Genomic DNA, 25,021 nt, shown 5'->3' with positions numbered 1-25,021 from the left:
TGCCAGTGTCTGAGGCGGACAGTCACTCAGGTGACACCAGCCGGCTCAGCTGTTTTCATACCCGCCCCCCCAAAGATCTTACTTATCAGAGAGACTGAGCACAAGACGGGGAGAGACAGAGCGAGAAGCAGGCTTCCGGCTGAGCAGGGAACCCGATGGAGGGCTCAATCCCGGGACCCTGGGATCACGACCTGAGCTGAAGGCAGATGCTTAACCACCCAGCTGCGGGGTTTTCTTCCAGAAGTAGTCACCTGTTGGGGGCAAGGAGGCGGCAGATGGAAGGGCCCACCCAGGCCTGGCATCTTGAGCAGGGAGGTGCCATCAAGGAAGAGGAGACAGAGCAGAGGCTGCTGGGACGAGAGAGGCGGTAACAACAGACTTGGTGACAGCTTGGTCAGGCTCTGAGCCAACCGGTGGATGGATGCGCTGTTTGATGAGGTCAGAAGATTAGGACCGGCGTGTATTTCCGGAGATGAACGGGCAATGGCGTTCAGCAAGCTCCAGAGCGTGTCGCCTGCAAGTCTGCACGGTTCCCTCTGGCATCGTCGGCTCCTATCAGGGCCCGACTCGCTGTGTATGGTCAAACCCGTGGAACTGAAAGTGGCGTGGAGGAGAACTGGGGTCTTGGTCTGACATCCTCCCAAGTGTGGCCCTTACACCACTTTCCCTCTTTTCAGACTCTCAACTGGGGTGGTCCACTTCACGGCTCAGCCCTCACCTGCGTGGGGCTGACCTGCCTCTCTCGCGGGGCGGCTGCGTCCCTTCCGTCGCTCATCCTCGTGCCGCAGACCAGGGGTCTCCGCAAAGCCCGCAGAGCCCGCAGAGCCCGGAGTAAAAGCACGGTTTCCCGCACAATCTTCTCTTCGCCTGGACCTGCATTCGCCATGTACAGTCTGCGACCCTACCCTTCCTTTTCTTCCTTATTCCTGGACTCTTATATGTAAAATGTGTTTGGCAAAGACTAACATTTGTCTGGTGCAGTTTTTTTCTGGTGGGGGGTAGGCATGGAGATATCAATGAGAAAAAATTACAAAAATAGAACTTTTACAAAAAGTACACAAGTTTATTGGGCGATTCTCAGCACTGACAGGAGCACACCCACGGCCAACGCACAACTGTGGGCTGCTTCTCGGAGCACCCTTCACCTCCTCCACTGATGGGACCCTGGTTTCCCACTAGGGTTTTTACCGTCTCAGCCACTCTGGGCGTGCTGTGCTCAGTCCCAGCTCCAGAGCTGAGCCCAGACCGGCTGGACACAGTCCTGCCTTCCAGGCCCCAGTGATGGTTCAGAGCTGGGCACAGACCCTAATTTGGGCACGGTGAGCAGAACCCCAGGCTTAATCAAGAGCCACTGGAAGAGGCCTTTTCCCCTTCCTCTGGAGGGGCAGCAGGTCCGCCGAAGCACGTGACTATGGGAAGGGGCCCCCACGTGTGGACAGATGCTGAAGTGGACAATGGCGAAGGGGGAGCAGAGAATCCACCAGAAACCCCACCTTTGATGACGACGAGTCGCTGCGTCAGTCCTCAGTCCCCGGATTCCTTAGATCCATGTGGGGCCCATTTTCTGGCACTTGCAAATCCAAAATTCTACCCTATAAATTCACAATCCCACTGCCCTGAGGGAAACACTGTTGACATTACGGTTTTCATTTCTCCCGTGCATTTTAATGCATCTATGTATACACCATTTCCTTTCTTACTTTTATAAAACTGAAAATATATATTCTTCTGAAATATTTTAGTTGATAATATTCTTCACTTCTTTTCATGTTGACCCAATCTATCATAATCAATTTTAATTATTGGATAATATCCCATTCTAGAAATACACCATAATTTAACAGATTTCCATTAAGGAACATTTACATTTTTGTCTGCCTTTCAAACTAGAAAGACGCCATTCATATACACGAGTTTTTTAATTTCTGGAAAGTGAATCTGCTTTATCTCCATAATGAAATCACTGGTCATAAAATACATTCTTAAGGCTCTGCTGTGTTTCACTGGACTGTCCTCCAAAAGGAACTTCCGTTCCCGTCTGCATGGGGACAGGCAGGTTTGACACACAGGAAGTGACTAAAGGTAAAATGCTTGCTAAAAAGAAATATCCCAGTTGTTCGCTGCATATGTACCGAGTGTCTCTTACGCGTGCAGCCAGGGTGATAGGTGCTGGGGATCCGCTGCTGGCCAGCCTCCTAGGCTTGTCTCTGTATTCTTCCTTCTCGGATTCTTCCTTCCTACGGCTGCTTTGGAAAAAAGTCTAGCTTTGTGGATGAACCTAACCGACGGCACACACATCATGCTGTGAGATAAACATCAGGCAGAACGCTCAGGAGACGGTGGAGTCCTGTCGGCACAGATGGGGACACGGCTGCCCGGGACCCCGCCCCCATCCTTCCTTCCATGTTCACGTGTGCCAGGAGCCGGGAACGCTCCTTCCCCTTGCCGGCAGGGTTCTGCTGAGCTGAGGGGTGGCCCACGGGAGGCAGGAGGGAGTCGGGAGACACCCCAGAGACGGCAGAGGCAGCAGTGGGGGCGGGGGGACGGGGGTGGGAACACATCAGGGGCTGCAGCAACTCCCCTCAGTTCTCCAGGGCTCGGCAAGTCAGCCTTCCCATGTGCACTCAATCCTGTTCAACACTTTTGTAACCTAATTCCTACACTAAATCCTTCTCGGTTTGAAACACCTAGAGTGGTTTCGCTTTCCTGACTTGACAGAATAGCCCAACGTGTAAACCATCCTTGCAATTCGCAATTCTGAGAGGTGTGAGCTGTGCCTTAGACCCACGTGGCATCTTTCCACAAGTGTAACAGAGCCAGATTTTCTGGAAGCTGTGGAAGAGACTGCTGGGTTTGTGGTCTGGATTTTTTTTTCCCAGCTGGAACACCAGATGAACTCTGCGGCCGGCTTCAAGAAGGCATCTTGTATGCAAGACACGTGAGGAAAAGGAGCTCCGCGTAGTAAGTCAGGGACGTGCCAACAGAAGCCGGTCTGAGAGACCAGCAGATCCACGCCCTCACAATGCTTATCCCGCACTCATATACCCTGGGAACAGAGATAACAACTGGGAAAACCGAAAGGAACCTGCTGGTGCGCCTTACTAAAACTGTCAGCGGTCCCCCTTTCGGGGAGCGTGCGTGCGGTGAAATCCACAGAACGAGTGTTCACGGGACGTGACTCTACCCTCTGCTTCAACGAGAGGGACGTGGGACACTGTTCTATGAAATCCGCTAGTTATGCTTATCTGCAGTGGTCCAGCCATAGCAAATCAACTCCGAGGCTCCCCTTCCTTTGTGCGCGCACACACACCAGAGTCTGAACGGGTGAGTCACTCTGGAGGCTCCGTAACACGAAGCATGGCCGTCGTCCCCTTCCGCTGGCTGCGGCCCTTTCTCTCCTAAACACCAGTCCTGCAAGCAGCTGCTCTGCCCCAGGCACAGGAACCGAACCAAACCTGGAGAGGCGAATAGGACACAACGCCATCCCTACCTCCTCTCCTCCCCGTCTTCTCCCTCACTGTCGTCAAGGTAAAAGATGTCTCTGAACAGGAAGACTTGCCTGGGCACCGCAGGACTCTGGATTTCGGTACCCGTTTTCTCCATCTTCTTCTCTAACTTTTCCTTAAGCAGGGGCAGGGTGGTCTCATAAAGGTAGTCTATAATCTCTAAAGAAAAAAATGTAATTTTGACATTATTTGTACAAAGCCTCCTTCCCAAGGTCAAAGGGCAGAGGGCACAGATGGGGGTGGCCTGCTGCTGCGTGGTTCTGTTCTAACCGGTTTGCCTGTACTCACTTCACCAGTCCCCTCAAAATCCTAGGAGGCAGGCCTTACCGTCAGCCCATTCTTCAAATGAGGAAACGGGTGGAGAGACGTTATGAATTGTGGCCAAGGTCATGGAGTTAGTAGGGGCAAATGTGGCCAGATTCAAACCCAGGCGGTGCTGTCTCCTGAGGGTCAGAAGTAGTCATCACACATGCCGGGGGAAAGCATCACCGAAACTCATGGTTCCCAAATACTGGTGCTGGGCAGACCGCTTGAGGCTCTCCTGGGAGCCTGTTCAGGAAATCTGGCCTCTGGATGCAGCGTGGAGGTTAGGATTTGGCATGTGTGGGATGAGGCCCAGGTATGCATGTGTTCAACAAGGTCCCGGAGGACTCAGAGGATGTGAGTTTGGGAATACTGAAACCACCCACAAGCGGCTGCGGGGAAGGAACTGGGCATCTCAGGTTTGTTCTGGAACTGTGTGCGCCAGCGTGTGGCAATCCAGGAGCGCTCCGTCCTGTACTGAGGACTGAACATGCCCCCAGCACCCTGCTGACCACCATTCGTTCACCTGTTATCTGGTTAAGAACTTCTCTGAGTTCTTAACCAGAACTGGGGGTGGGAGGATGAGTAGGTGATGATTTCTCCCGTTTTACAACCAAAGAAACCGAGACTCCCAGAAGTCAAGTCACCGCCCAGGGTCACCCTGCCAGCACGCCGCACCACCTGCTGTCCTCTTAAGTATTTAAATACTAGAAATACTGACCTGGAAAAGTCTTCTTCTGCCAAAAGGGAACACAGGTAGCTTTCAGCTTATAAAATTTAGTCTGAACATAGGACGGAGGAACATCACTTTAGAAAGGAAAAGAGAAAAATAAGTATCAGTTTAAAAACCGGTCATTTCACTAAGTGTAGTAAGTGCATTGATTCAGGGGAATCTACAGACATCAGTAACTTTCTTAATCCTGAACAGGAAACCATCATGTCCACAAATGCATGACAGAAATAAGACACATATGAAAATGCTGTCATTCATTTCGGCCAGAAGAATACGCAGCAGAAAAAGAAAGCGGCAAAGCACAAGACCGATCCTGTTTAAATCACAACACTAACATAGGCTGACGTTCACCTTGTACTTGGCCCTGCCCTAAGGGTTCCTGTCTAGCCGAAAACAACCCACACAGCAGCTCTACGAGGAGCTAATACTCTGACGCCTCATTCTAGAGATGGGGAAACTGAGAAACAGAAGCGGCCCAAGATCTTACCGCTAACCAGGGACAGAGCCGGGACTTCAAGGGGGTGGTCTGACCCCAGCTCCGCACACGGGTCACCACTGCACTTAGGATAAACACCTATATGTCACAATCCAGAGGCAGAGGTCCCCCGATTTCTTATTTTGCAAAATTAAAAAAAAGCAGATGCTTATGATGTTTTAGTGAGTCAAATATACTTGCAATTTACCATAAATAGGACAGAAACCACCAAATCTTAAGGTTTTTTTTTTTTTAAATGAAAATCTCTTCACTTCACTTCCTGGCCACTTTTCCTTAGACGACAAAAGCATGACTTGTTTGTTTCAATAATTCAATAAAGTAATTCATGTGAATACATTCATTCTTACTGGGTTCTTCCTAACACTAACCACCAGCTGGGCGTGCACTGGGCTACGTGTCCTCCACGTGTGATCTCCTTGGTCCTCACGATGGTCCCGTTAAAACATTTTGTGGATGAAGAAACCGAGGCTCAGACACAGGTTAGGAACAACGTGCCCGAGGACGGCTAAATGAGTACCAGGAGTCAACGCCAGGTCAGTCCGACAGCAGAGGCCAAGCTCTAAGGCCCCCCACGCCCTCTCTCTTCCTGCAGTGCCGCGTACCCCGTGGGACCCGCCACGGACCCAACTAGGGCTTGAAGTCACGATCATGGATCTGGACATTTTCAAACCAAGCGGCATTATAACTCATTAGCCGGACACGCTTTCTTTACATTTTGCCTCCCAAGGCAGGCTTTAAGACTCCAAAGAGACTGAACGTATCATTTTATTATTTTTCACTGTGTTATTAAAACTTGACAACGTACTCTTTCAAACAGTATTTGAACGACACCATAGTCGCTGTTTTATATCTTAAGTGAAACAATCTGCTCTTAAATATATAATTTTACTCAAAACTTTAACGTAAGAACTTGGGATCTGAAGCAACATCATAAAATGCACAAGAATTTACTGGAAACGTCCAATTTTTCAAAAAATGGTTTGCTATTACAAAGGGAGGGCTTCGCAGCCATGGGTGCTTCTCAGGATGGGAGCTGGTGGGTCCAGAGCAAGGTCCCCTCTTTCAGAAGCACCTGCCATCCTCACCTCTCAGGGACCCGCGATTCTGGGCAGTGGGAGCCCCGCCTCTCACTTAGGTCAACTGGAAAAGGGAAGGGTTTGGAACCATGAGCATGATGTCTGGGTCGTGACAAACTTCCCATTCTCCAAGTTACAAAAACCAGACTGATTGTTCTTTGTCCCTGATCCCCAGGAGCAAATAACCACCAGAACCAGCTTAAGCCCTTCCTCGGGGACCAAGGACAGCGTCACACTTCTCAAGTCGGCCAGGCGGCAGCCGCCCTGCCCCACTATCCACCCTTCCAAAACTGAAGGCCAAACAACCCCTAACACCCCGCTTCCGAGAGCCCCCCAATCCCTGCACCCCACAACCCTCAATGATCTTCTCTGCGTACAGGGGCCGTGCTCTGCAAGCAATAAATTCAGATACGGAGAGTGGTGGCCTCGGTCTTCGGTAGCAGGAAGGGATTCAAGATGTAAGGACCTTGTGCAACAAAGGTTCCCAGCGAAGGCAAAAGGAGGCAACTCACAAACACAGGAAAGTTCAACGTCACCCCACAGATGAGAGATGCAAATGAACCCGCCCCGAGAGCTTGAAGAGGAAGAGGATCTTTACATGGTCTCAAAATATCTCCCACGGCCCCTTCTTATCCCCAAGAGAATGACTGGTACTTTCATACAGTGGGGGACGCGCCAGATGCCACCTTAGTCAAAGGACTGAAATCAGAATCCTGGGCCTCACGATGCAGCGCCAAACCACCAGCCTGTGCTCGCCCACAGTTCCAAGGGCATCACAGACAGAGGCGGAAGAGCTCGACTGGCGGAAGAGGCCACCGAGGACGCAGGACACTTCGATGTGTGGCGCTGGACTGGATGGTACACTGGGGGGAAATGCTATAAAGGCCATTACTGGGAGGGGACGCCTCGGGGGGCTCAGTCGGTGAAGCGGCTGCCTTTAGCTCAGGTCATGATCCTGGGGTCTTGGGATCGCGCCCCGCGGTTGGGCTCCCCGCTCGGTAAGGAACCTGTTTCTCCCTCCCCCGTGCTCCCTGCTTGTGCTCTGACAAATAAATAAATAAATAAAATCTTTTTTTAAAAAAAAAGGGCCGTCGCTGGGACGTCATTAGTGGGGACAACTGAACGTGAGCTGTTTTAGAGCACAGAGCTGTCCCGCGTCTGATGTCCTGAATCCGACAACCGCACTGTGATTACGCACAATGCCATTCCCGTTTAGGCCACACTGCCCACCACCAACTCTCAAGTGGTTAAGGAAGTAAATGACTTTATTCCCTTAGACATGTGAGCGGGAGAGGGCGGGCGGACGCTGGAGCTAACATGCAGGCTTCTGGAGAAAATACGAATTGGGGCAAAGGGTGTGCGGTGTCTCTACTGGTCGTTCAACTCGTTAGCTCCTTGAAGCTCTCAGGACACTCGCACACGTTGCACTCGCCACACCCACGTGTCCTCAGCGAGGGGAGGGGCGGAGGGAGCGTCGGGCTGGTCCAAAGCACCCAGAGCGGCGGTTCCAAACACGCACGCACACAGGACAGTCTACACGCAAGTCCTGTCCCATCTGTCACTCATGAGGCCACGTCTTACCTTTTCATTAGCCTCACACTGAATACACAGCCTTACCCTATGGCGCTAGCAAGGTCTTCCCAGTCTATCTCGTTGGTGTCCTCCACGTTGACCTCGTAGAGTCTACGGGAAAAAAATAAACACAAGGTTTTGAAAAACAAGTCAGCACGACGGACACCTTCACGGACTCACAACTGTGAAGCGCTCGGGGGCACCAACATGTTCCCCCTGTCCCAGCCCCCTTGGGCCCCGCGAGGTCGGCATGCCAGCCCAAGGTTAGCCCAAGGTCATTCAGTGAGCTGCAGCCCAACGAGAAACTCTCTCCTCCTTCTGGGCCCTTTGCAGCTCCCACCAAACCGCACGGCCTCCCCACAGTCGACAGTGAGTGCAGACGCATCATGACGGTAAGCATGTGCTCAGCGTCATGGCGGGACAGAGCTGTGCGAAAGGTTTCACAGCTACTGAGGTCAGGCGAGAATCTCCCTGGGGGAGGAACCAGGGGTGAGGGCCTGAGTCAGTAGCTCAAGGTTTCACGACTAACAGGGGCAGCCGTCACTGGAGCCCAGGCTTGCCCGACACGATGGCCTCCTCAGGTCTGCTTGTCTACGTTCTGCCTCGGGCGGAAGAGAAGCGGAGGCTCCGCGAGCCAGGCCGGCGTGGAGAACTTCAAGCGGGGCTCAGGACAGCGAGCGGGAAGAATGGAGCCGGACGGGGGTGGCCAGAATCCTACTGTTACTCATTCGACCCGAGCCCAGACCACGAGCCGTGAAGGCTTTGTGAAACCGGTCCCCGCCTCCCTGCCTTCAGCGGAGGGAGGACTCTGCATGGACCAGGGACCAAAGACAAAACCAAAGACCAGGCCACAGCGACTGCACAAAGGCGTGCAGGAGAGTGGCGGGGCTCAGCCTGAACTACGTCGCCTCCACCTTCCAGTGGACAGAAACAGCTTCTACCTACCCAGAAACTTTCAAAGACTAAAATCACTGTTACTTCATTTCTCCTCCCGATAACCCCAAGAGGCAGGTACTATCTTGAATGCCCTCACTGGAGAGGCACACACCGAGACAGACAGAGGCAGGGAATGTCCCAGGGCATTACCCATATGGGTAGGCAAGTTGGATCTGAGCCTTGGCTACGTGGAACCTGGTGCTTAACAGCCACTCTCTGGCCGGAGCGAGGAGCAGCCCCCGCAGCACCTCGCTCTAGCTCCCTACCTTTCGATGAGGTTGATTTTGGCCTGTAGGGCGTTAACTCCGCGGTACACGTCCCGACCATTCGTCATCCTCTTGGTTAGGATTTCCGTCCTGTTCAAAGAAACAAACACATAACATACTTTAAACTTTCAGGGGTGAAGTTTCCACTGTGATTTCCTGCACTTTTCTCACTTACGACACCCCTACTCAGACCCGGCCTCTAACTTGTGTGACTCATCACTGCTACACTGACCACCACGGAGAGCAGGCTGATTTTTTTTTTCTTTTAAAAGGCAAATGAGGGGCGCCTGGATGGCTCAGTGGGTTAAAGCCTCTGCCTTCAGCTCAGGTCGTGGTCCCAGGTTCCTGGGATTGAGCCCTGCATCGGAGCCTGCCTCCTCCTATCTGCCTGTCTCTCTGCCTACTTGTGATCTCTGTCTAATAAATACATAAAATCTTTAAAAAAAAAAGGTAAATGATAAATCAGACGAAAGAAAGTAGATGATTATTGAAACTGGATGAGGGATACAAGGAGTTCTAAATCTCTGTGTTATGAAATTTCCGTAATACGAAGTTACAAACACGAGAGAATAAGCCCTTTAGCAGGTGCTAAGGGGAACTGTAAACTCTGTTTCTGTTTAGAAAACAGGGGGACACAGCTGTTGGGACTGGCACCAGCTGTCGGAACACAAAGGGGATTTGATACAGTCACAAACGACTCCTCTGATGGCCACAGCTAATGGCTGAAGGGAAGGGTGACCGGAGCTCCTAATGAGAGCAGCAACCCAGCTCCAAGTATGTTTTAGGCACTCATCTGAAATCGCAAAGTGTGTCGCGATCTGACGGCAGATCGTGAGCTATTACATTCTGGAGTAGGGGGTCCACGATACACAGGCGAGGACTCTGTTCGTACCAGCAGCCAATGCGTTCGTTCGAAATGCAGCCTTTGGGGGGCCTGTGGGGGGCAGGTGAGCATCTGACTCTTGGTTTCAGCTCAAGTCGTGATCTCAGGGTCATGAGATCAATCTCAGGAAGGAGTCTGCTTTGGACTCTCTCCCACTCTCCCTCTGCCTCTCCCCCAGGCTCTCAAATAAATCCGTCTTCAAAAAAGAAATGCACCATCTGTGGTCATTTCCATGTACGAGGGAAATCTACATTCAGATTTTAAGTTTCTTGCTTTTCTCTTCTCGTTAAAAAGCAGCCACCCTTACACGTTATCTGAATCATACCGCTCCTGATACGTGGTTTCTCTGCAGGACTTCTCTTTTAAGCACCGACCTATCATCTCCGACTGATGCTAACAAACACTCCTTTTACAAACTCCAGGGGCAGAAAGGACTCTGGTTCCTCTCTGTTACACTCTTCCTTCCCCAACACGTTATCTGTTCTGTGGAGTTCATGTCCCTCGTCTATGGAAACAGGGATAATCCCACAGCAGATTTCCACAGTAACAATAAACAGTGTAACTCAGGAATGTGCTTTTCATATAAAACTACCTACTGTGGCTCTCCCTCTTATCTGATGCTGACCGTGACCGCACCCACTTTCTGCACCAGACGTGGGTCCCGAGCTGCGGGACCGCCCCTCCAGGGGCTCCTGTAGCAGCGGAACATCCGGCTCAGAGACCCTCTGGGACTCAAAAAAGCCATGTCAAGCAAAGAAGGCACAGCGAGATCAGGCCTGAAAATGCTTCTGTGTGACTAGCGAGTCTCAAGAAGTTCTGCAGTGAACACGGCCGCCTCGTATCAGTGAGGCTAGAGAGGTCCCCAGACAAGACAGGCTCACGGGAGGGGCAAGTTCCTGCACATCAAGCGCTTGTGATCTCTCTGCCAAAGGGGAGTTTCCTGTTGTTTTCATTTGCTTTTTAATGCTGCAGAGAGAACTGTTTTGTTTTACTAAAGACTTAGCAAGGTACAGAGTGAAGAAACCAGAACTCAAGGCAGAAACCAAAAGCCAACATTCAGTATTAAAAAGATTCAAACTTTAGAGGAAACCGCATGATGAATCAGGGTGAGTCAGGTGCGAACTTAGATCGGATGTGGACACCGAAGGGGCTGGGACGGCTGCCGGAGATGGTCCTTCCTGACAAGAAGGCTTTGCACACGGTACTCACGCAGCTCTCCCTACTAAACCCACTCCTGTACCCACTCCGGCGGTGTGCGAGGTGTGGGGCGGGGGGGGGGGGGACTATCTTGTGGAAATTTACATAAGAAACCTTAAAACTTACCACTTACTTTTACACTGCATCCAATTTCTGGTTTCTACTTTGGCTTCTACTTCTACCCAAGATATGCCCTTGTAGAGTTTCTCCCTCACGATGGACAGGCGGCCTTCAGGGTTTGCTTGGAGTTTAGAATCCACTTCTTTTAACTCGTGGGGAGACATTTTCTTTAGAATCACTTCTTCGACGGCCTTGATTAGTTTCTGGGTTTCCGCCTTACTCCAAGCACCGTGATTTCTCGCTATAGACCCAAAAGAAACGATCTTACAGTTGCTAATCTATTTGTTTTCAAGCACGGTATTAAAAAAAAAAATGGCCTACACGTCATTATACACTTGTCCAAAGCCACAGCACAGACACCACCAGCAAGGGGGGCGGGGTGCTGACGTGAACCATGGACCCTGGAAGATGACGACGTGGCAGTGTAGGGTCACGGGCTGTCACCAAGGTCCCACTCTTGCGGGGGAGAGGCTGACAACACCAGAGGCTGTATGTGGGGGCAGGCTGCTGTGGGAAATCTCTGCACCTCCCTTTCGATTTTATTGTGGACCCAAAGCTGCTCTAAAAAAATGAAGTCTTGGGGGCACCTGGGAGGCTCAGTCGGTTAAGCGTCTGACTCCTGATTTTGGCTCAGGTTATGATCTCGGGATCATGAGATCCAGTCCTGCGTCGGGCTCTGCACTGAGTGTGGGGTCTGCTTGACATTCTCTCTTTCCCTCTCCTTCTGCTCCTCCCCCATGCACTCTCCCTCTCCTTCTCTCTAAAAAAATAAATAAACCCTTGAAAAAAATAGGTAAATAAACCAGGCACTTTTCAGATGACGGAGCGCAACATCTTGATGACACAGACATAGAGCTCTCAAACGCAGCTAGAAGCAAACTGAAGCGGAACCACTTCTTTTTAAGAACCAATGTGAGGCGCACCTGGGTGGTTCAGCTGGTTAAGCATCGCTCTTGGATTTAGCTCAGGTCCTGAAATCACGGCTCGTGAGACTGAGCCCTGCATCAGGCTCCACACTCAGAGGAGTCTGCTTGGCTATTCTCTCCCCCTGCCCACCACCCTCTCCGCTTGTGCACGCTCTCTCTCGAATAAATCAATCTTTAAAAAAAAAGAACCGGGGCGCCCAGGTGGCTCAGTGGGTTAAAGCCTCTGCCTTCAGCTCAGGTCATGATCCCAGGGTCCTGGGATCGAGCCCCGCATGGGGCTCTCTGCTCAGCGGGGAGCCTCTTTCCCTGCCCCCGCTTGCCTCTCTGCCTACTTGTGATCTCCATCTGTCAAATAAATAAATAAAATCTTAAAAAAAAAAAAAAAAGAACCAATGCCGGAAAAATCCTTTCTTAAAGCAATGTTTGTTTTTTAACTTCAAAAAAATGTTCTTCTCGTTTCTGACAGTGATGTCTCTTGTGTGAAATTGGTAGATTCTCAAACATTTAACCGGGACAAAACCAACTGAATGATTTCACGCTGCCGCCCCAACTCTCCCCAGGAACTCCCAGTGCGGCACTGAGCAGCAACGGGACCTCAGATCACAGGGACAAAGACCCCTGAACCTCAAATTGGCCTCTGAGAGGGCATCAGACCATCGGTGGTTCGTCCTCCACATCTAAGGGGTCACCGTCAGGCCAAGGAAGACGCCTCAAACCGGCAGCCTGCGACTATCTGGTTTGGCCCACAGAGTGGTGTTATTACTTTTTCTCAACAGTGTTGGTAAATACTTAAAAATCAAGAGTTCCAAAGGAAAAAAAAAAATACGTAGATCCCCCCCATTCCACACACACCCCATCCCTCAATGCAAACTTTTGCTTTACTTCTTGGAAACCGGAAGTACTGGCCACACCGAGTCCTCAAGTGGCGCGAGTGGCTGGACGTGGGAGCACAAAAGGCACGGCCCCCAGTCAGGTCAAGGGCCCCGCCGCCTGGCCGCTCTGCCCCACGCGCAGCTCTGCCACGTGACGAAGGACACCCCCCTGCCCCGTGCTGCCGGCGACACCGCCTGTGAGCGGTCTTCTTGAAGCAACTGGGGTTTTACGACGCAAGGAGTGTGCCCAAGGGAATTTTCCTTTTTAGGAGAAAGGAGAAAAAGACACAGGAGGTTTTGGAAAAGTCCCTGCCTAACAGGCTGAATGAACTGCACTCTGGCCCCCTGCAGCCTCCCCTGCCCTCTGGTCGGGGGGACCTCCTCTGCCCGGGCTCTCTCCCCCGCAGCTTTCTAGGGTCTCGGTCAGGCTGGCAGCAAGAGCTTCGCTAAAAGCGAAGGACCTCAGATGTGGCCGCCATCGGTCTTGGGAGTGATGCCGTGTGGTCTCGCTAACACACGGGAGGAAATGCAACGAATCAGTACAGACAGTGGCTTAAAACACGACAGTTCTCTCAAGCAGACAAGCCAGCAAGGGGGCCTGCACCAGGGGGTGGGGGGTGGGCAGGGGCTCATCCGCTCACCCGGGGCGGGGCACCAAGATCACCACTTACGACTGCTGATCTGGGAGAACTTCAGGGCGACAGAGAGGCTGCTCCGAGCGACCATCTCACCGATCTTTTTCCAGTCGTTCCCATGCAGGGAATGGTAGATCTTTAACTTCTCTGTGTCTCCTTTGCTATACCTGAAAAAGCGAAAACGTGTTACAATTTCCAGTGAAGGACAAAGACTAAAAACTACTTTCATGGCGGTTCGCAGTGGTCCTGGGAAAAGTTGTCGGGCAGATGGTCCCGTCACTTCCTGTCCCGGCACCTCACTATGGTTCGCCTCACTATCAGTGAGTCACTGCAGTCCCAGGCCAGGGCCCCGGCTCAGCTAAACAGAGGCCAGAGCAAGTCACTGGGTCGCGTATTCCCCATCCAAATCTCAAAAGCTTTGCACTGGGCGCACCAAACATGAGCTCCTCCATGTGCCTGTAGAGCCCGGCGCTCCTTACGGTTCAGCCCCACGGGCCTTCAGGCCTCTTTCCTCTCAGGGCCTCTGTGCTGCAGTGGAAACAGCCTTTCTCCACCCTCCTGGACGGCCCCTACAGACCCTGCAGGTGGCCTGTCGTCTGCGAGGCTGCCCCAATACCTGAGCGCCCTGTCCCCCCCGCGCTCCCCCAGAGAAAGCCCTGCCCCTCTCACTGCACCCCCCAGACGGGCAGTTGGACATCGAGGGGTCCCCTTGTCGGCCCGTCTCCACCTCTGGACCAGCGCTGCCCAACAGAAACGTAGTCTGAACCATAGTCACCTAAACCTTGTAGTGGTCACGTAAAAATGACTTTTAGTTCACTTTAATGAACCTACTAAAATATTTGACTTAACCCACTCTACTAAAAATGCAGCCATTTCAACACGCGATCAGAATCCAAATGCATTAATGAGGTATTTTACGTTCTTTCCCTCCCACTCCAACATGGGCATCACCCTTACGGCGCCTCTCAACTTGGACTGAATGTATTTCAAGGGCTCCCCGGCCCCGTGAGGCTGGTGGCCACCGTGATGCACAGCACAGCTCTGGAGGGGACATCCTACAAGGGCTGGAGCCCTAGTGGTTTTTTTTTTTTTTTTTAAAGATTTATTTATTTGACAGAGAGATCACAAGTAGGCAGAGAGGCAGGCAGAGAGAGAGGAGGAAGCAGGCTCCCAGCCAAGCAGAGAGCCCGACGCGGGGCTCGATCCCAGGACCCTGGGATCATGACCTGAGCTGAAGGCAGAGGCTTTAACCCGCTGAGCCACCCAGGCGCCCCCCTAGTGGTTTTCTACAGCACGGTATCTGCAAAGCTTGACAGACAACAGACACTGACTTCACATGAGTGCACAATTATTTAAGGAATATACGGTGCACTCGTCCCACATAAAAACAAATATACTGGGGGCACCTAGGTGGCTCAGCGGGTTAAAGCCTCTGCCTTCGGCTCAGGTCATGATCTCAGGGTCCTGGGATCAAGCCCCACATCAGGCTCTCTGCTCAGCAGGGAGCCTGCTTCCTGCTCTCTGCCTGCCTCTCTGTCTACTTGTAATCTCTGTCTGTCAAATAAATAAATAAATCTTTAAAAATTAAAGACAAAAAACAACAAATGTACTAAGGAAAAGCACCGGAAAACACTATCAGTGGGTTTGGAGATGAAACACAAGCGATTAACTGAAGGGAAAGCAATTCTTAGGGCATTCTAGAATTTCCTAATACAGGGCCTGTAAGTGTCCCTCAGAACAATGTATTACTTAAAATAGACCCCGTGAGAAATTACACTAGTTACCAAGCATGTTTAGATACGGCCTGAACAAAAACACATGCTGGCAACAGGCCTCTGCGGGAGAGGACGATAGACGTCCTTGAAGCTGAGCATCTGGGGCCCCCTGCTTGGTTCTCCGTTATCTCCCCTTGCCCGGGCAGCACCTGGGGCTAACCAGACGAGCCCTCTGAATGTGCCTGCTCAACTCTAAGCTTTACACTGCTGGCCCAGATGTGTTTTGCCTTCCTTCTTGTTTATCTGCAAGGCATACGATTAATTGCAGCCTAATTGCAGCCTTCGTGGGCTCCTTTGTTGATTACTGTCTGTATCTAGTAAGTTCGGGACTGAGGAATTGTTCCGGGCGACAGTCTTTTCTCCTGTGGTCCCCTGCTCCCCTTCTCTTGCCGCTGACTTGTTTGTGCCTCGTTCTTCTCCCATGAGCCGTCAGGAAGCGGGGAATGGCAGTTTTTGCTAACTCAACCCAAGAGAAGCCCTAGCAAAAAACGTTCCCGATGACGGTGATGCAGAATTATGTCCGACAGTAAGGGCCTAGCACTCTCAGAAAGTCATCGACAACTGCAGAGCGTGGTTACGTAGAGACCTGTAATCCTTCCCTGCGAAGACTCATGCTTTCTAGTAGTTTCCTTCTCAAGGTGAGCAGGGTCTTTCCCTTGATTTTCTAATATTTTGTTTGTCAGCAAGAGAGAGAAAGTACGCGCACGCGAGCACAAGCAGGGGAAGCAGCAGGCAGAGGAGGAAGCAGGTTCCCCGCTGAGCAAGGAGCCTGACGAGGGACTCGATCCTAGGACCCCAGGATCATGACCTGAGCTGAAAAAAGATGCTTAACCAACTGAGCCACCCAGGCGCCCCTCTTTCTGAGATTAAACTTAAAGGCACCCTTGCAGCTACACGGAGGAGGACATCAGAGAGAAAGTGAGTGCATAAACATGAGGGAACAGGTGTACTGGTGTCTGACATCCCCCAGAGCCTCGAAATTCTTTGATTTTTGGTTTTCTGTGTTTTTTTGGTTTTCTGGTTTTTTTCAGTTAAGAATTCCTTAACTTAGGAAGGGTACTCGAGGGGCAAATGGTGACCACACACAGATCACGTGGTGCAAACAAATGAGCTTTCTCGCTGGAATGACAGACTTGTCTTGCTCTGAAACTTTCATTCCCACGCTTATGTCACAGGTAGAAAACTATCACCTCAGCTGCCACCATTCATTGGCCAAAAGCATTCTTTCAAGTCCCACTTCACATGATACCTTAAGTGAATTTCCTTAAAGCTCTGTCCACAGATGCCCAAGCCTGGGGCCGGGGGACCAGGGGGAGGGCAGGTACTGGTTTGTGGGCGACCTTTGCCTCTGCTGTTTCTTTCGGTCAAAAGTTAAGAAACCGAATGGTTTCAGTGCTTGGAGGTCAGAGGACATGTATGCGTTGGTTTAAAATCATACAGCTAACCGGAAGGCAACTGGGCCTGTGAGATTTACTAAATACGCCTCCCAGAGCGAGAGGACTAGCTGAGCCGCTGGTTGGCGGGCTGCACCCTCAGAGGGACGGGCGGATGCTTGGCTGCCTGTCCCTCTAGCCTGGAGCAGAGCGCTCACCCACAGCTGCCACCCGATACATTCTGGAATGTTCAGAACAAGATATAATTGGGTATTTTGCTTGGGGAAGAAAGGAGAATGACCATCACCCCAGGACACTCTGTATGGTCAATACTGACCTGCTCCTATGTGACCTCCTTACCTTAGTGCTCACCCGAATTTCAAATATTCACTAAGAACCCAAAGAACTGGGCTGAGCACTAAAGGAACCACTGCACTGAAAGGGAACGTCTGACGGGCTTCATTGGTTAAGCGTCTGCCTTCGGCTCGGGCCATGATCTCAGGGTCCTGGGACTGCGCCTTGTGGCGGGCTCCCTGTTCAGCTGGGACACTGCTTCTCCCTCTCCTCCCCCCTGTGCTTTCTCTCGCTATCTCAGTCTCTTCCTCCCAAGTAAATAAAAGCTTAAAAACAAAACAAAAGGAACGTTTGGGTACACAGGGAGCTCACAAGCTAGCAAAGAAAACCTCATAAATAATGTAAGAGCCACGGTAGGCTGAGGGCCAAGGAAAGTATAAAGAAAAGCCACGGATTTAGAAAGGGGAACATCACAAACGTTTACTCAAGAGGCAGAAACCGAAATGGGCTTTGAGGACAGACCACTGACAGCAGACACAGTCTACCTTCACACACAGCAAGTCTTCGTGGTTTTTTACCTTTCCTCTGTTGTGGATGTTTTAATTTACACGATCAGCAAAAATGTTCTGTCTCAAGCGGCTAAGATCTTTTCTTACCTGCCTTTGTAATTGTTGACATCAAACATCTTCTTTGCTCGATAGTAAACGAGTTTCCAGGGCCGGGCAATGCCCTTTCCTAAAGTCAGAAGAAAGGCAGTCAGAGGGGCCCACGGGGCAGAGCCTGAAATGGAGTCACAAGTGGAAAGGGAACCCAGCGTGGCTCCTGTTACCACCACGACCCTAGACCCTGTATCAAGGCTGGGATTTCACACATGCAGCACAGAATCTCCAGTCTCCTTGGAGAGCTCTGGAAACGACACACTTAGTACATCAAGGCTCCAGCTTCTGGTCTACTAAATTTGAGGGAAAAGCCCTTATACAGCAAAGTAATCTTAACAAAATTTGATTCAAGAGGAAAGGATGCGAAGGTTGGGGACTCATGCCAAGAGTTCTCTGTAAGGCGAAGAGCTTCGTGATCGAGCAAGACCGGCTTTCTTCCTCACTCTAAGGACAGAACAGCCCCTCGACAGGGAGCCCCTGGCCTGTTTCCCCTTGCATATGCCGGAGAACAGCTAAGAAATCATCCTCTTTAAATTCACGGATTTTTTTCAGTCCAGTCCCATGCTGCAGCAAAACTCTCTCACTTTCCAAGCACGGCTGCAGGAGGAGGGCTCCAGACACACAGCACAGATAAGGCTATACTCGGAAAACTCCGAAGACCGCGGTGCATATCAGAACATGCTAAGACCCCAGGGCATATCAGAACATGCTTTGGAGTGCCTGGGTGGCGCAGTCGGTTGGGCGTCCGACTCTTTTTTAAAAAAATTTATTTATCGGGGCGCCTGGGTGGCTTAGAGGGTTAAAGCCTCTGCCTTCAGCTCAGGTCATGATCCCAGAGTCCTGGGATTGAGCCCCACATCGGGCTCTCTCCTTGGCGGGGAGCCTGCTTCCTCCAGTCTCTCTCTCTCTCTCTCTGCCTGCCTCTCTGCCTACTTGTGATCTCTCTCTGTCGAATAAATAAATAAAATATTTAAAAAAAATTTATTTATTTATTTGACAGAAAGAGATCACAAGTAGGCAGAGAGGCAGACAGAGAGAGAGGGGGAAGCAGGCTCCCTGCTGAGCAGAGAGCCCGATGCGGGGCTCGATCCCAGGACCCTGAGATCATGACCTGAGCCGAAGGCAGAGGCTTCAACCCACTGAGGCAGCCAGATGCCCCTGGGCGTCTGATTCTTGATTTCAGCTCAGGTCATGATCTCAGGGTCGTGAGATCGAGTCTGGCTTCAGACTCCGTGCTCAGCAGAGTCTGCTTGAGATTCTCTCTCCCTCTGGCCCCTCCCCGCACTCCCTAATAAGTAAATAACATCTTTAAAAAAAAAGTGCTTTGTGTAGCATATGCGAAACGACACGTAGTCAAGAACAAACAGATAAATAAAGAGAAACCAAAATGGTACTTATTAACAAGTAGGGGGGCGCCTGGGTGGCTCAGTGGGTTAAAGCCTCTGCCTTCGGCTCAGGTCATGATCCCAGCGTCCTGGGATTGAGCCCCCCATAGGGTTCTCTGCTCAGCGGGGAGCCTGCTTCCTCCTCTCTCTCTGCCTGCCTCTCTGCCTACTTGAAATCTCTGTCAAATAAATAAATAAAATCTTTATTAACAAGTAGGAAAGCTAGAAGTTGATCGTGTCACTTTTTGTAAAATCTGTAAAAACACTACACTTGGGAGACACGAACACGCTCCAAATCCTCAAAAACGCAGGCCGCATGGCAGCACGCATCGTGCGCGCTGACTGGACCAGACGCTGTGCTAAATGCTTCCCGTGGGCTCTGCGCTTAGGGCCGGAAGGCTGTGGAGGGTCAGAGGGGGAACAGTTTGAAACTTACCAATATGCAATCGAAATGCGTATTTTCTTTTTAAGTCGGTGATCACAGATTTCTCCTCTGGGTATCTGTCTGTGTACAGCAGCTTGTCTGCACTCTCAATTCCTGTCAGGGACAGAAAGTCTTGCACGTTTTTCTCTAACTGCTTGTTTTCCTTTACAGAAAACTTGCCAAATCTAATAGCCACACCTAGGATTTGGGCGGGGAGAAAAAGTATGCACTGTCAATCACGGAGAAAAAGCAAACCTACCACCTGGTCTTCAGCAGTTGACACAGTGGCTTGGCAGTTCCCCCCTGCTGGGAACAGTCCCAGCTGTGCTCGTGACCTTAGCTCCCCTGCGCTGCACCACCCCCCACCCTTCTCTCCCAAAGTCTTCCCAGGTCATCCCCTTCCAAAGCGACCTTCCCCATTTATCAATCAACTTTTTGAAGCAGTTGTTCTTTATATTAAAAGGAATATATGTTCATTTAAAAATTCAAGCAGTATGGAAATAAACTTTTAAAAGAAGCCTCCTGTTTACTCTCTTCTGCCTCCCTCCTCCCCGCTCTGGATTATTATTCGATTATTCGCATATGTTTTCTGTGCATATGTATTGGGGGGTGGGGGTGGCGATGGGATCCAAGCCAGTCCGCTTTGTAATTCAAGTCAACCAAATTTTATCACTACTGACGATCTTACTGTGTTTTCTACTCTCAGACGTCCTTCAGGTGTCTTTTGTAAGATACTACTCACAAATGTTTGCACAGAGAATACACAAATAAAACTGGGACCATTCTATAGCTACTGCCCATGAATTACTTGTTTCTTCCTTAACTTGGCTATTTTTTAAAACCAATCTCTCCACCATGATTAAGTCCCTAAGGCCCCACATTTTACTTTCACAGTGACCAGCCGTACCGGGCCCCACACAGCCACTCAAGTAAGTATCACTCGTTTGGAGCACATAGCCTTCAATGTGCAGGTGACTCTAATTCCGTAAGTTTTCTGGGAGGTTCTTACAACACAGTGAAATCAAGGAGGCCATGCTGGGTCTTGTGGGAAACCAAAGCCACTACAACTGGTTTAGCCTCCATTCTATGCCTCGGGGAACGAAGCTGCAGCTCATCAAAGCTGACAATTCTGTTTTCATTCTTTTATTCCTGCCTCTTTTTCCTCTTTTTTCCTACCAGAAGCGAGGTGGAGAAGAGCAAAACCAGGGCCCTTCATTTCGTGCATTTTATGGCTCGGGCGGACAGGCAAGTTCGGCAAATATTAAAGTGCCACCAGCTCACCCTGGGCTTTAAACTCCTTAAACCGCCCCAAGTCATCCCGGTACATCCGCTTGATGGTGGTGGCGGCCCTCTCCTTGATGTCCGGGATAAACTCCTGGAGCTGCCTCACAGCGGAGTCCAAGTTCACATCCGAGTCACCCGAATCTCCGGAGTCTTCCGATAAGTATCTCGTTTCGGAATCTTTGGCCAATTCCAAACGGCTTTCCTCTTCGTTGGTTGGTTCCGACCTGCGGGGAAAACGGAGTTGACTCACGTTCACCTGTCACCTGCCCTGGTGGCTTTCTAGTTCTTTTCTGAAAAGGAGCCTCATGGAGACGAGGCCGGTGCTAATGCTAGGAGGGACATTGGAGCGATTCGGTCTGTGATGCGTGGACTCTGAGATAATCTGACTAACGGATGCATGACTCAGGCTGCCTACAAGGGACCCGTGTGGCCTAAAGCCCGATTTTTCAGCACGTGTTAGTTCTTGGGTCACTACTTCCCAAGTTTTCTGCCTTTAGACACTGACTTCCTGATGAGCTAAGCCCTCTTCCACCCCATGGACACAAGACACGCCTCCCCCAACCCTTCCAGTGATTTTAATTTTTGTGATAATGGTTACTAATTAATTAAATCACCATTCGGGATCCCTATGGTTACAGCTGCTTTGCTGCAGGTAACAATGGCCACATCTTCCCCCTCTGCTTAGTTTTCTATGCACCTGTCACGAATTCATCCCCAAACTTTCCTCCAGATGTCCGAATCCCCTTACTGTGCTCAATCCTATCAGCTAGCCAAACAGGCAGGAAACTTTAAAATTATGCATTTGTCTCAACAAAGGGTCAGCGGCTTTCACAGGGCCCACAGCCCAGTACAAGTTCAAAACCACTGCCTTCGACATGCCTGCCTCATAGCAGCATTACCCCTGATGAGAGGAGGGGAGTGAGTGGGCCGCTCTGATACCACCAGAGGATGAAGTGCCATCCTCTCCCAATGAACTTTTTGGTGGAACTATTTTAGGCCAGGACAACCTAACAAATGTTTAAAAAAAAAGCGATTGAGTAAAAATGGAGAGAAAAATCTGTCCCAACTCCTTGGAACCCATAACGATAATGTGGCTTAAAAAACTGCTAAATTGGGGGCGCATGGGTGGCTCAGTGGGTTAAAGCCTCTGCCTTTGGCTCAGGTCATGATCTCGAGGTCCTGGGATCAAGCCCTCCATTGGGCTCTCCGCTCAGCAGGGATCCTACTTCCTCCTCTCTCTCTGCCTGCCTCTCTGCCTACTTGTGATCTCTGTCTGCCAAATAAATAAATAAAATCTTTAAAAAAAAAACTGTTAAATTAAAAAAAAAACGAAAATGCTGTGCTTATTATATCGGCAGTTAACTTTAAACAGTAATTATGTAAATAATGACATCTAAATTTTTTTTATTATGGAGAACCCTGATTCAAGGTTTTTTCCTGCTCTGTAAAAATTCTATGTAATTCTTGGGATGCCTGGGTAGCTCAGTTGGTCGGACGACTGCCTTCAGGTCATGATCCCGGAGTCCCGGGATCGAGTCCCGCATCGGGCTCCCAGCTCCACGGGGAGTCTGCTTCTCCCTCTGACCTTCTCCTCGCTCATGCTCTCTCTCACTGTCTCTCTCTCTCTCAAATAAATAAAATCTTTTAAAAAAAATTCTATGTAATTCTTTCCTCTATGTATATGCATACGGACAAACAAAGGTAATCTGGGGGACTTAAAATGCCCTTTTAAACTTATTTGTAAAATTTCGGGGCTGGAACAGTTCTCAGTAAAAACCTGATCTAACTGCCCTACTTTATATATGAAGAAAAGAAGTTCCTGCCAAGTTACCGTGTTACAATGTAGACATGGTTCTGTCCAGCTGACCCGTCCGTGTCTATGAATCCTGCCATCTACAAGTGTGCTGGATAAAGAGGCCACAGGAAGAATTCACACAGAAGACAAACACACCGGAAGGCATGGCACTCTCACATTACCTCTGCTCCTCTCCCAAACAGGGCTGGGTTTTCTCCTCCTGTGGCCTGGGTTTCGCACTTTCTTCAATCAGGGCACCGCTACGTTCCAGTGAATCAGAGTGTGGGTCCTCAAAGCTCGCAGCAGGCGCTGCAAAATCCTCCCCAGGAGTTACAGGACCTTCAACAGAAGCCCTTCGCTTCCTTTTCTTAGACTTTTTCTTTACCCGGCTGGCTTCCTTACCACCTTCTGCAGTCCCGACCTCGCTGACCCCTTGACATCCCTCAGAGTACATGACCTCGAGACTCTCATGCCTGGGCAATGCCTCCAGTTCCTGGTCATGTGCAATTTTTCGCTTTTTTTTCTTAGACTTTTTTTTATCAGCTGATACCGGCTGCTGTGGGATTCCACCTCCTGGGCCCACAGAAAGCAGGGTTTCCTGCTCCCAGGGCTCCGACTCGGGCAGGGCGGCAAGGCTCTCCTGCTCGGCACCCCAGGAGGCCATGTGCCTCTGATGTTTTCTCCTCTTTCTCTCCCTAACTTTACGATGCGGCTCTTCCGACTTGTTTTTCTGTGACTTTGGAACTGAATGCGGTTCGTCTGCTTCAGACTCTTTTGTTGGCTTCTGTTCCTGGCTCATGTCAATATACACGACGTCAACGTCCCTCCTAAAATTCTTTGGCGTGTTCTCGATATTTTCTTTATCCACCACAACATACACCACACCTGCTTCCTCATCCATCTCTGAAGCCTTACGCCTTTTCTTTTTATTCTTTTTGGGTTTAGAAGTGGCCTTTTCCATCTCAACACAAATTTCTGATTTTTCCAAAGGGGGAGAAAGAAGATGCTGGCGATCCTTCCTTTTTTTTTTACTCTTGGTTCCATGAGACGGCTCGCTTGCCAGGGGGGAGTCTCTGACACTTTCACGGGGATGCCTCAGATGGCCTTCCTTATGTACAGAGTACTTTTTCTTTTTCTTGTCAAAAACTGGAGTGTGAATTTCCAGTCTGCTCGACTCTCCTTCCATTCTGTTCCTGTGGGGCAACTTGACAACAATGCTTTATTTTGGCAAAACGTTTTTAAACACTACCTTCAGGAGAAAAAAAAAAATCACAGAAAAATGAGACTGCATGACAATGACAAGAGTGGAGTCACGATTATGAATGTAATATTACTCTGAACGCTCAGGAGGATCCCTGTAATCCACAGTCTGGTCCCGTTGCCTTTACGATGCGGTAAAACCAGTTAACAGGGGGCACCTGGGTGGCTCAGTGGGTTAAGCCTCTGCCTTCAGCTCTGATCATGGTCTCAGGGTCCTGGGATCGAGCCCCGCATCGGGCTCTCTGCTCAGCGGGGAGCCTGCTTCCCCCTCCCCCTCTGCCTGCTTGTGATCTCTGTCTCTGTCAGATAAATAAATAAAATCTTTAAAAAACAAACAGTTAACGGGGAACAGTGCCCGGCAGGATCAGGCCTTGTTCCCGTCCAGCCTCGTCTCTAACCTCCCGTCCAACGCTGTGGTCGGGCCGCACAACGCGTTTTTCTGGGTTCCTCAAACATGCCACAATCCTCCCCCCGCTCAAGGTCTCGGAGCATACAATTACACTTTTTAGAAGGCTCTCCGCTGCCTCCCCACCCTGGAGACCTCCGCCAAAGTCGGCTCTGCGAGACGAAGACACCACCACCCACCTCGGACTCCACACGCGCATCAAATAAACCCCAACAACCGAAAACCCGGAAAGCGCTTTCAACCTACCGCGCCAGGCGCCGCCACCTTTCTCCCAATCCGGAAGTGCTGCCCTGGTGGAAGCGGAAGTAGCCGTGCGTCGCTTCCGGCCCCGCCTCGGCGTCACGCTGCCATGGCAACACGCCCGCCGCCGCGACGTGACGCATGCGTAGTAGCCCGCGGGTTTCGTTCCGGGGTTCGTCGGGGAGTCGCGTGAGGGTGGGGTGGAGCGTGATCCCAAAGCTGAGAGAGGGGACCGAATCCCCGCCTGGCGTCCTCGCTCGCGCGCGCGCCCCGCCGCGTCCCGCGTTTGCGGAGCCCTGTTCCCGCGCATCACCGAAGCCGGCGGGGAGCTCCGGACCGGGGGAAGACGTGACACCGCGAGCAGGGCCGCGTCGGGGGTCCTGCAGGGAGAGGAGAAAAGGGAAACAGCGCTGTGCGGGCGAGTGACGGCGACAGCGGTGCCACTGCAGACCGAAGGGTACGCTCTCGGAGGAGTAGCCTGCAGCTGAGCTGTAACCGAAGACGGCGAGCAGAAGTCTAGGCGGAAGGTCGTTCCAGGCTGGGAGCAAGGGCCAAGGCTCTGCACTTGGTCGCGGGAGGAGCGGGAAGCCGGCCGGGCCGCTGGA

General features: G+C 50.9%; 1 protein-coding gene across 3 annotated transcripts; it reads right to left on the bottom strand.

Moving 5' to 3' along the window:
* Positions 1–1,047: 1,047 nt before the first annotated feature.
* On the bottom strand, positions 1,048–24,449 carry TTF1 (transcription termination factor 1). Of its 3 annotated transcripts, none has more exons than XM_046023110.1 (11): positions 24,423–24,449; positions 22,693–23,759; positions 20,713–20,939; positions 19,444–19,629; positions 17,620–17,698; positions 13,558–13,688; positions 11,095–11,329; positions 8,889–8,978; positions 7,732–7,797; positions 4,531–4,616; positions 1,048–3,665 (listed from the first exon to the last, which is right to left on the bottom strand). In XM_046023110.1, exons 2-11 carry the CDS (start codon positions 23,694–23,696, stop codon positions 3,487–3,489), a joined length of 2,283 nt encoding a protein of 760 aa, XP_045879066.1. In that variant the 5' UTR covers positions 23,697–23,759; positions 24,423–24,449; the 3' UTR covers positions 1,048–3,486. The 3 variants fall into 3 exon arrangements, 2 of the variants coding, with proteins under 2 accessions (XP_045879066.1, XP_045879067.1); XM_046023111.1 differs by having other exon boundaries at positions 19,444–19,545; XR_006820808.1 differs by lacking the exons at positions 1,048–3,665; positions 4,531–4,616 and having other exon boundaries at positions 11,102–11,329.
* Between the last annotated feature and the right edge of the window lie 572 nt (positions 24,450–25,021).

The sequence above is a fragment of the Meles meles genome, chromosome 11 (genome assembly GCF_922984935.1).
Source record: "Meles meles chromosome 11, mMelMel3.1 paternal haplotype, whole genome shotgun sequence".
In the NCBI taxonomy this organism is placed as follows: Eukaryota; Metazoa; Chordata; class Mammalia; order Carnivora; family Mustelidae; genus Meles; species Meles meles.
This window is presented reverse-complemented; position numbering and strand designations above follow the sequence as displayed.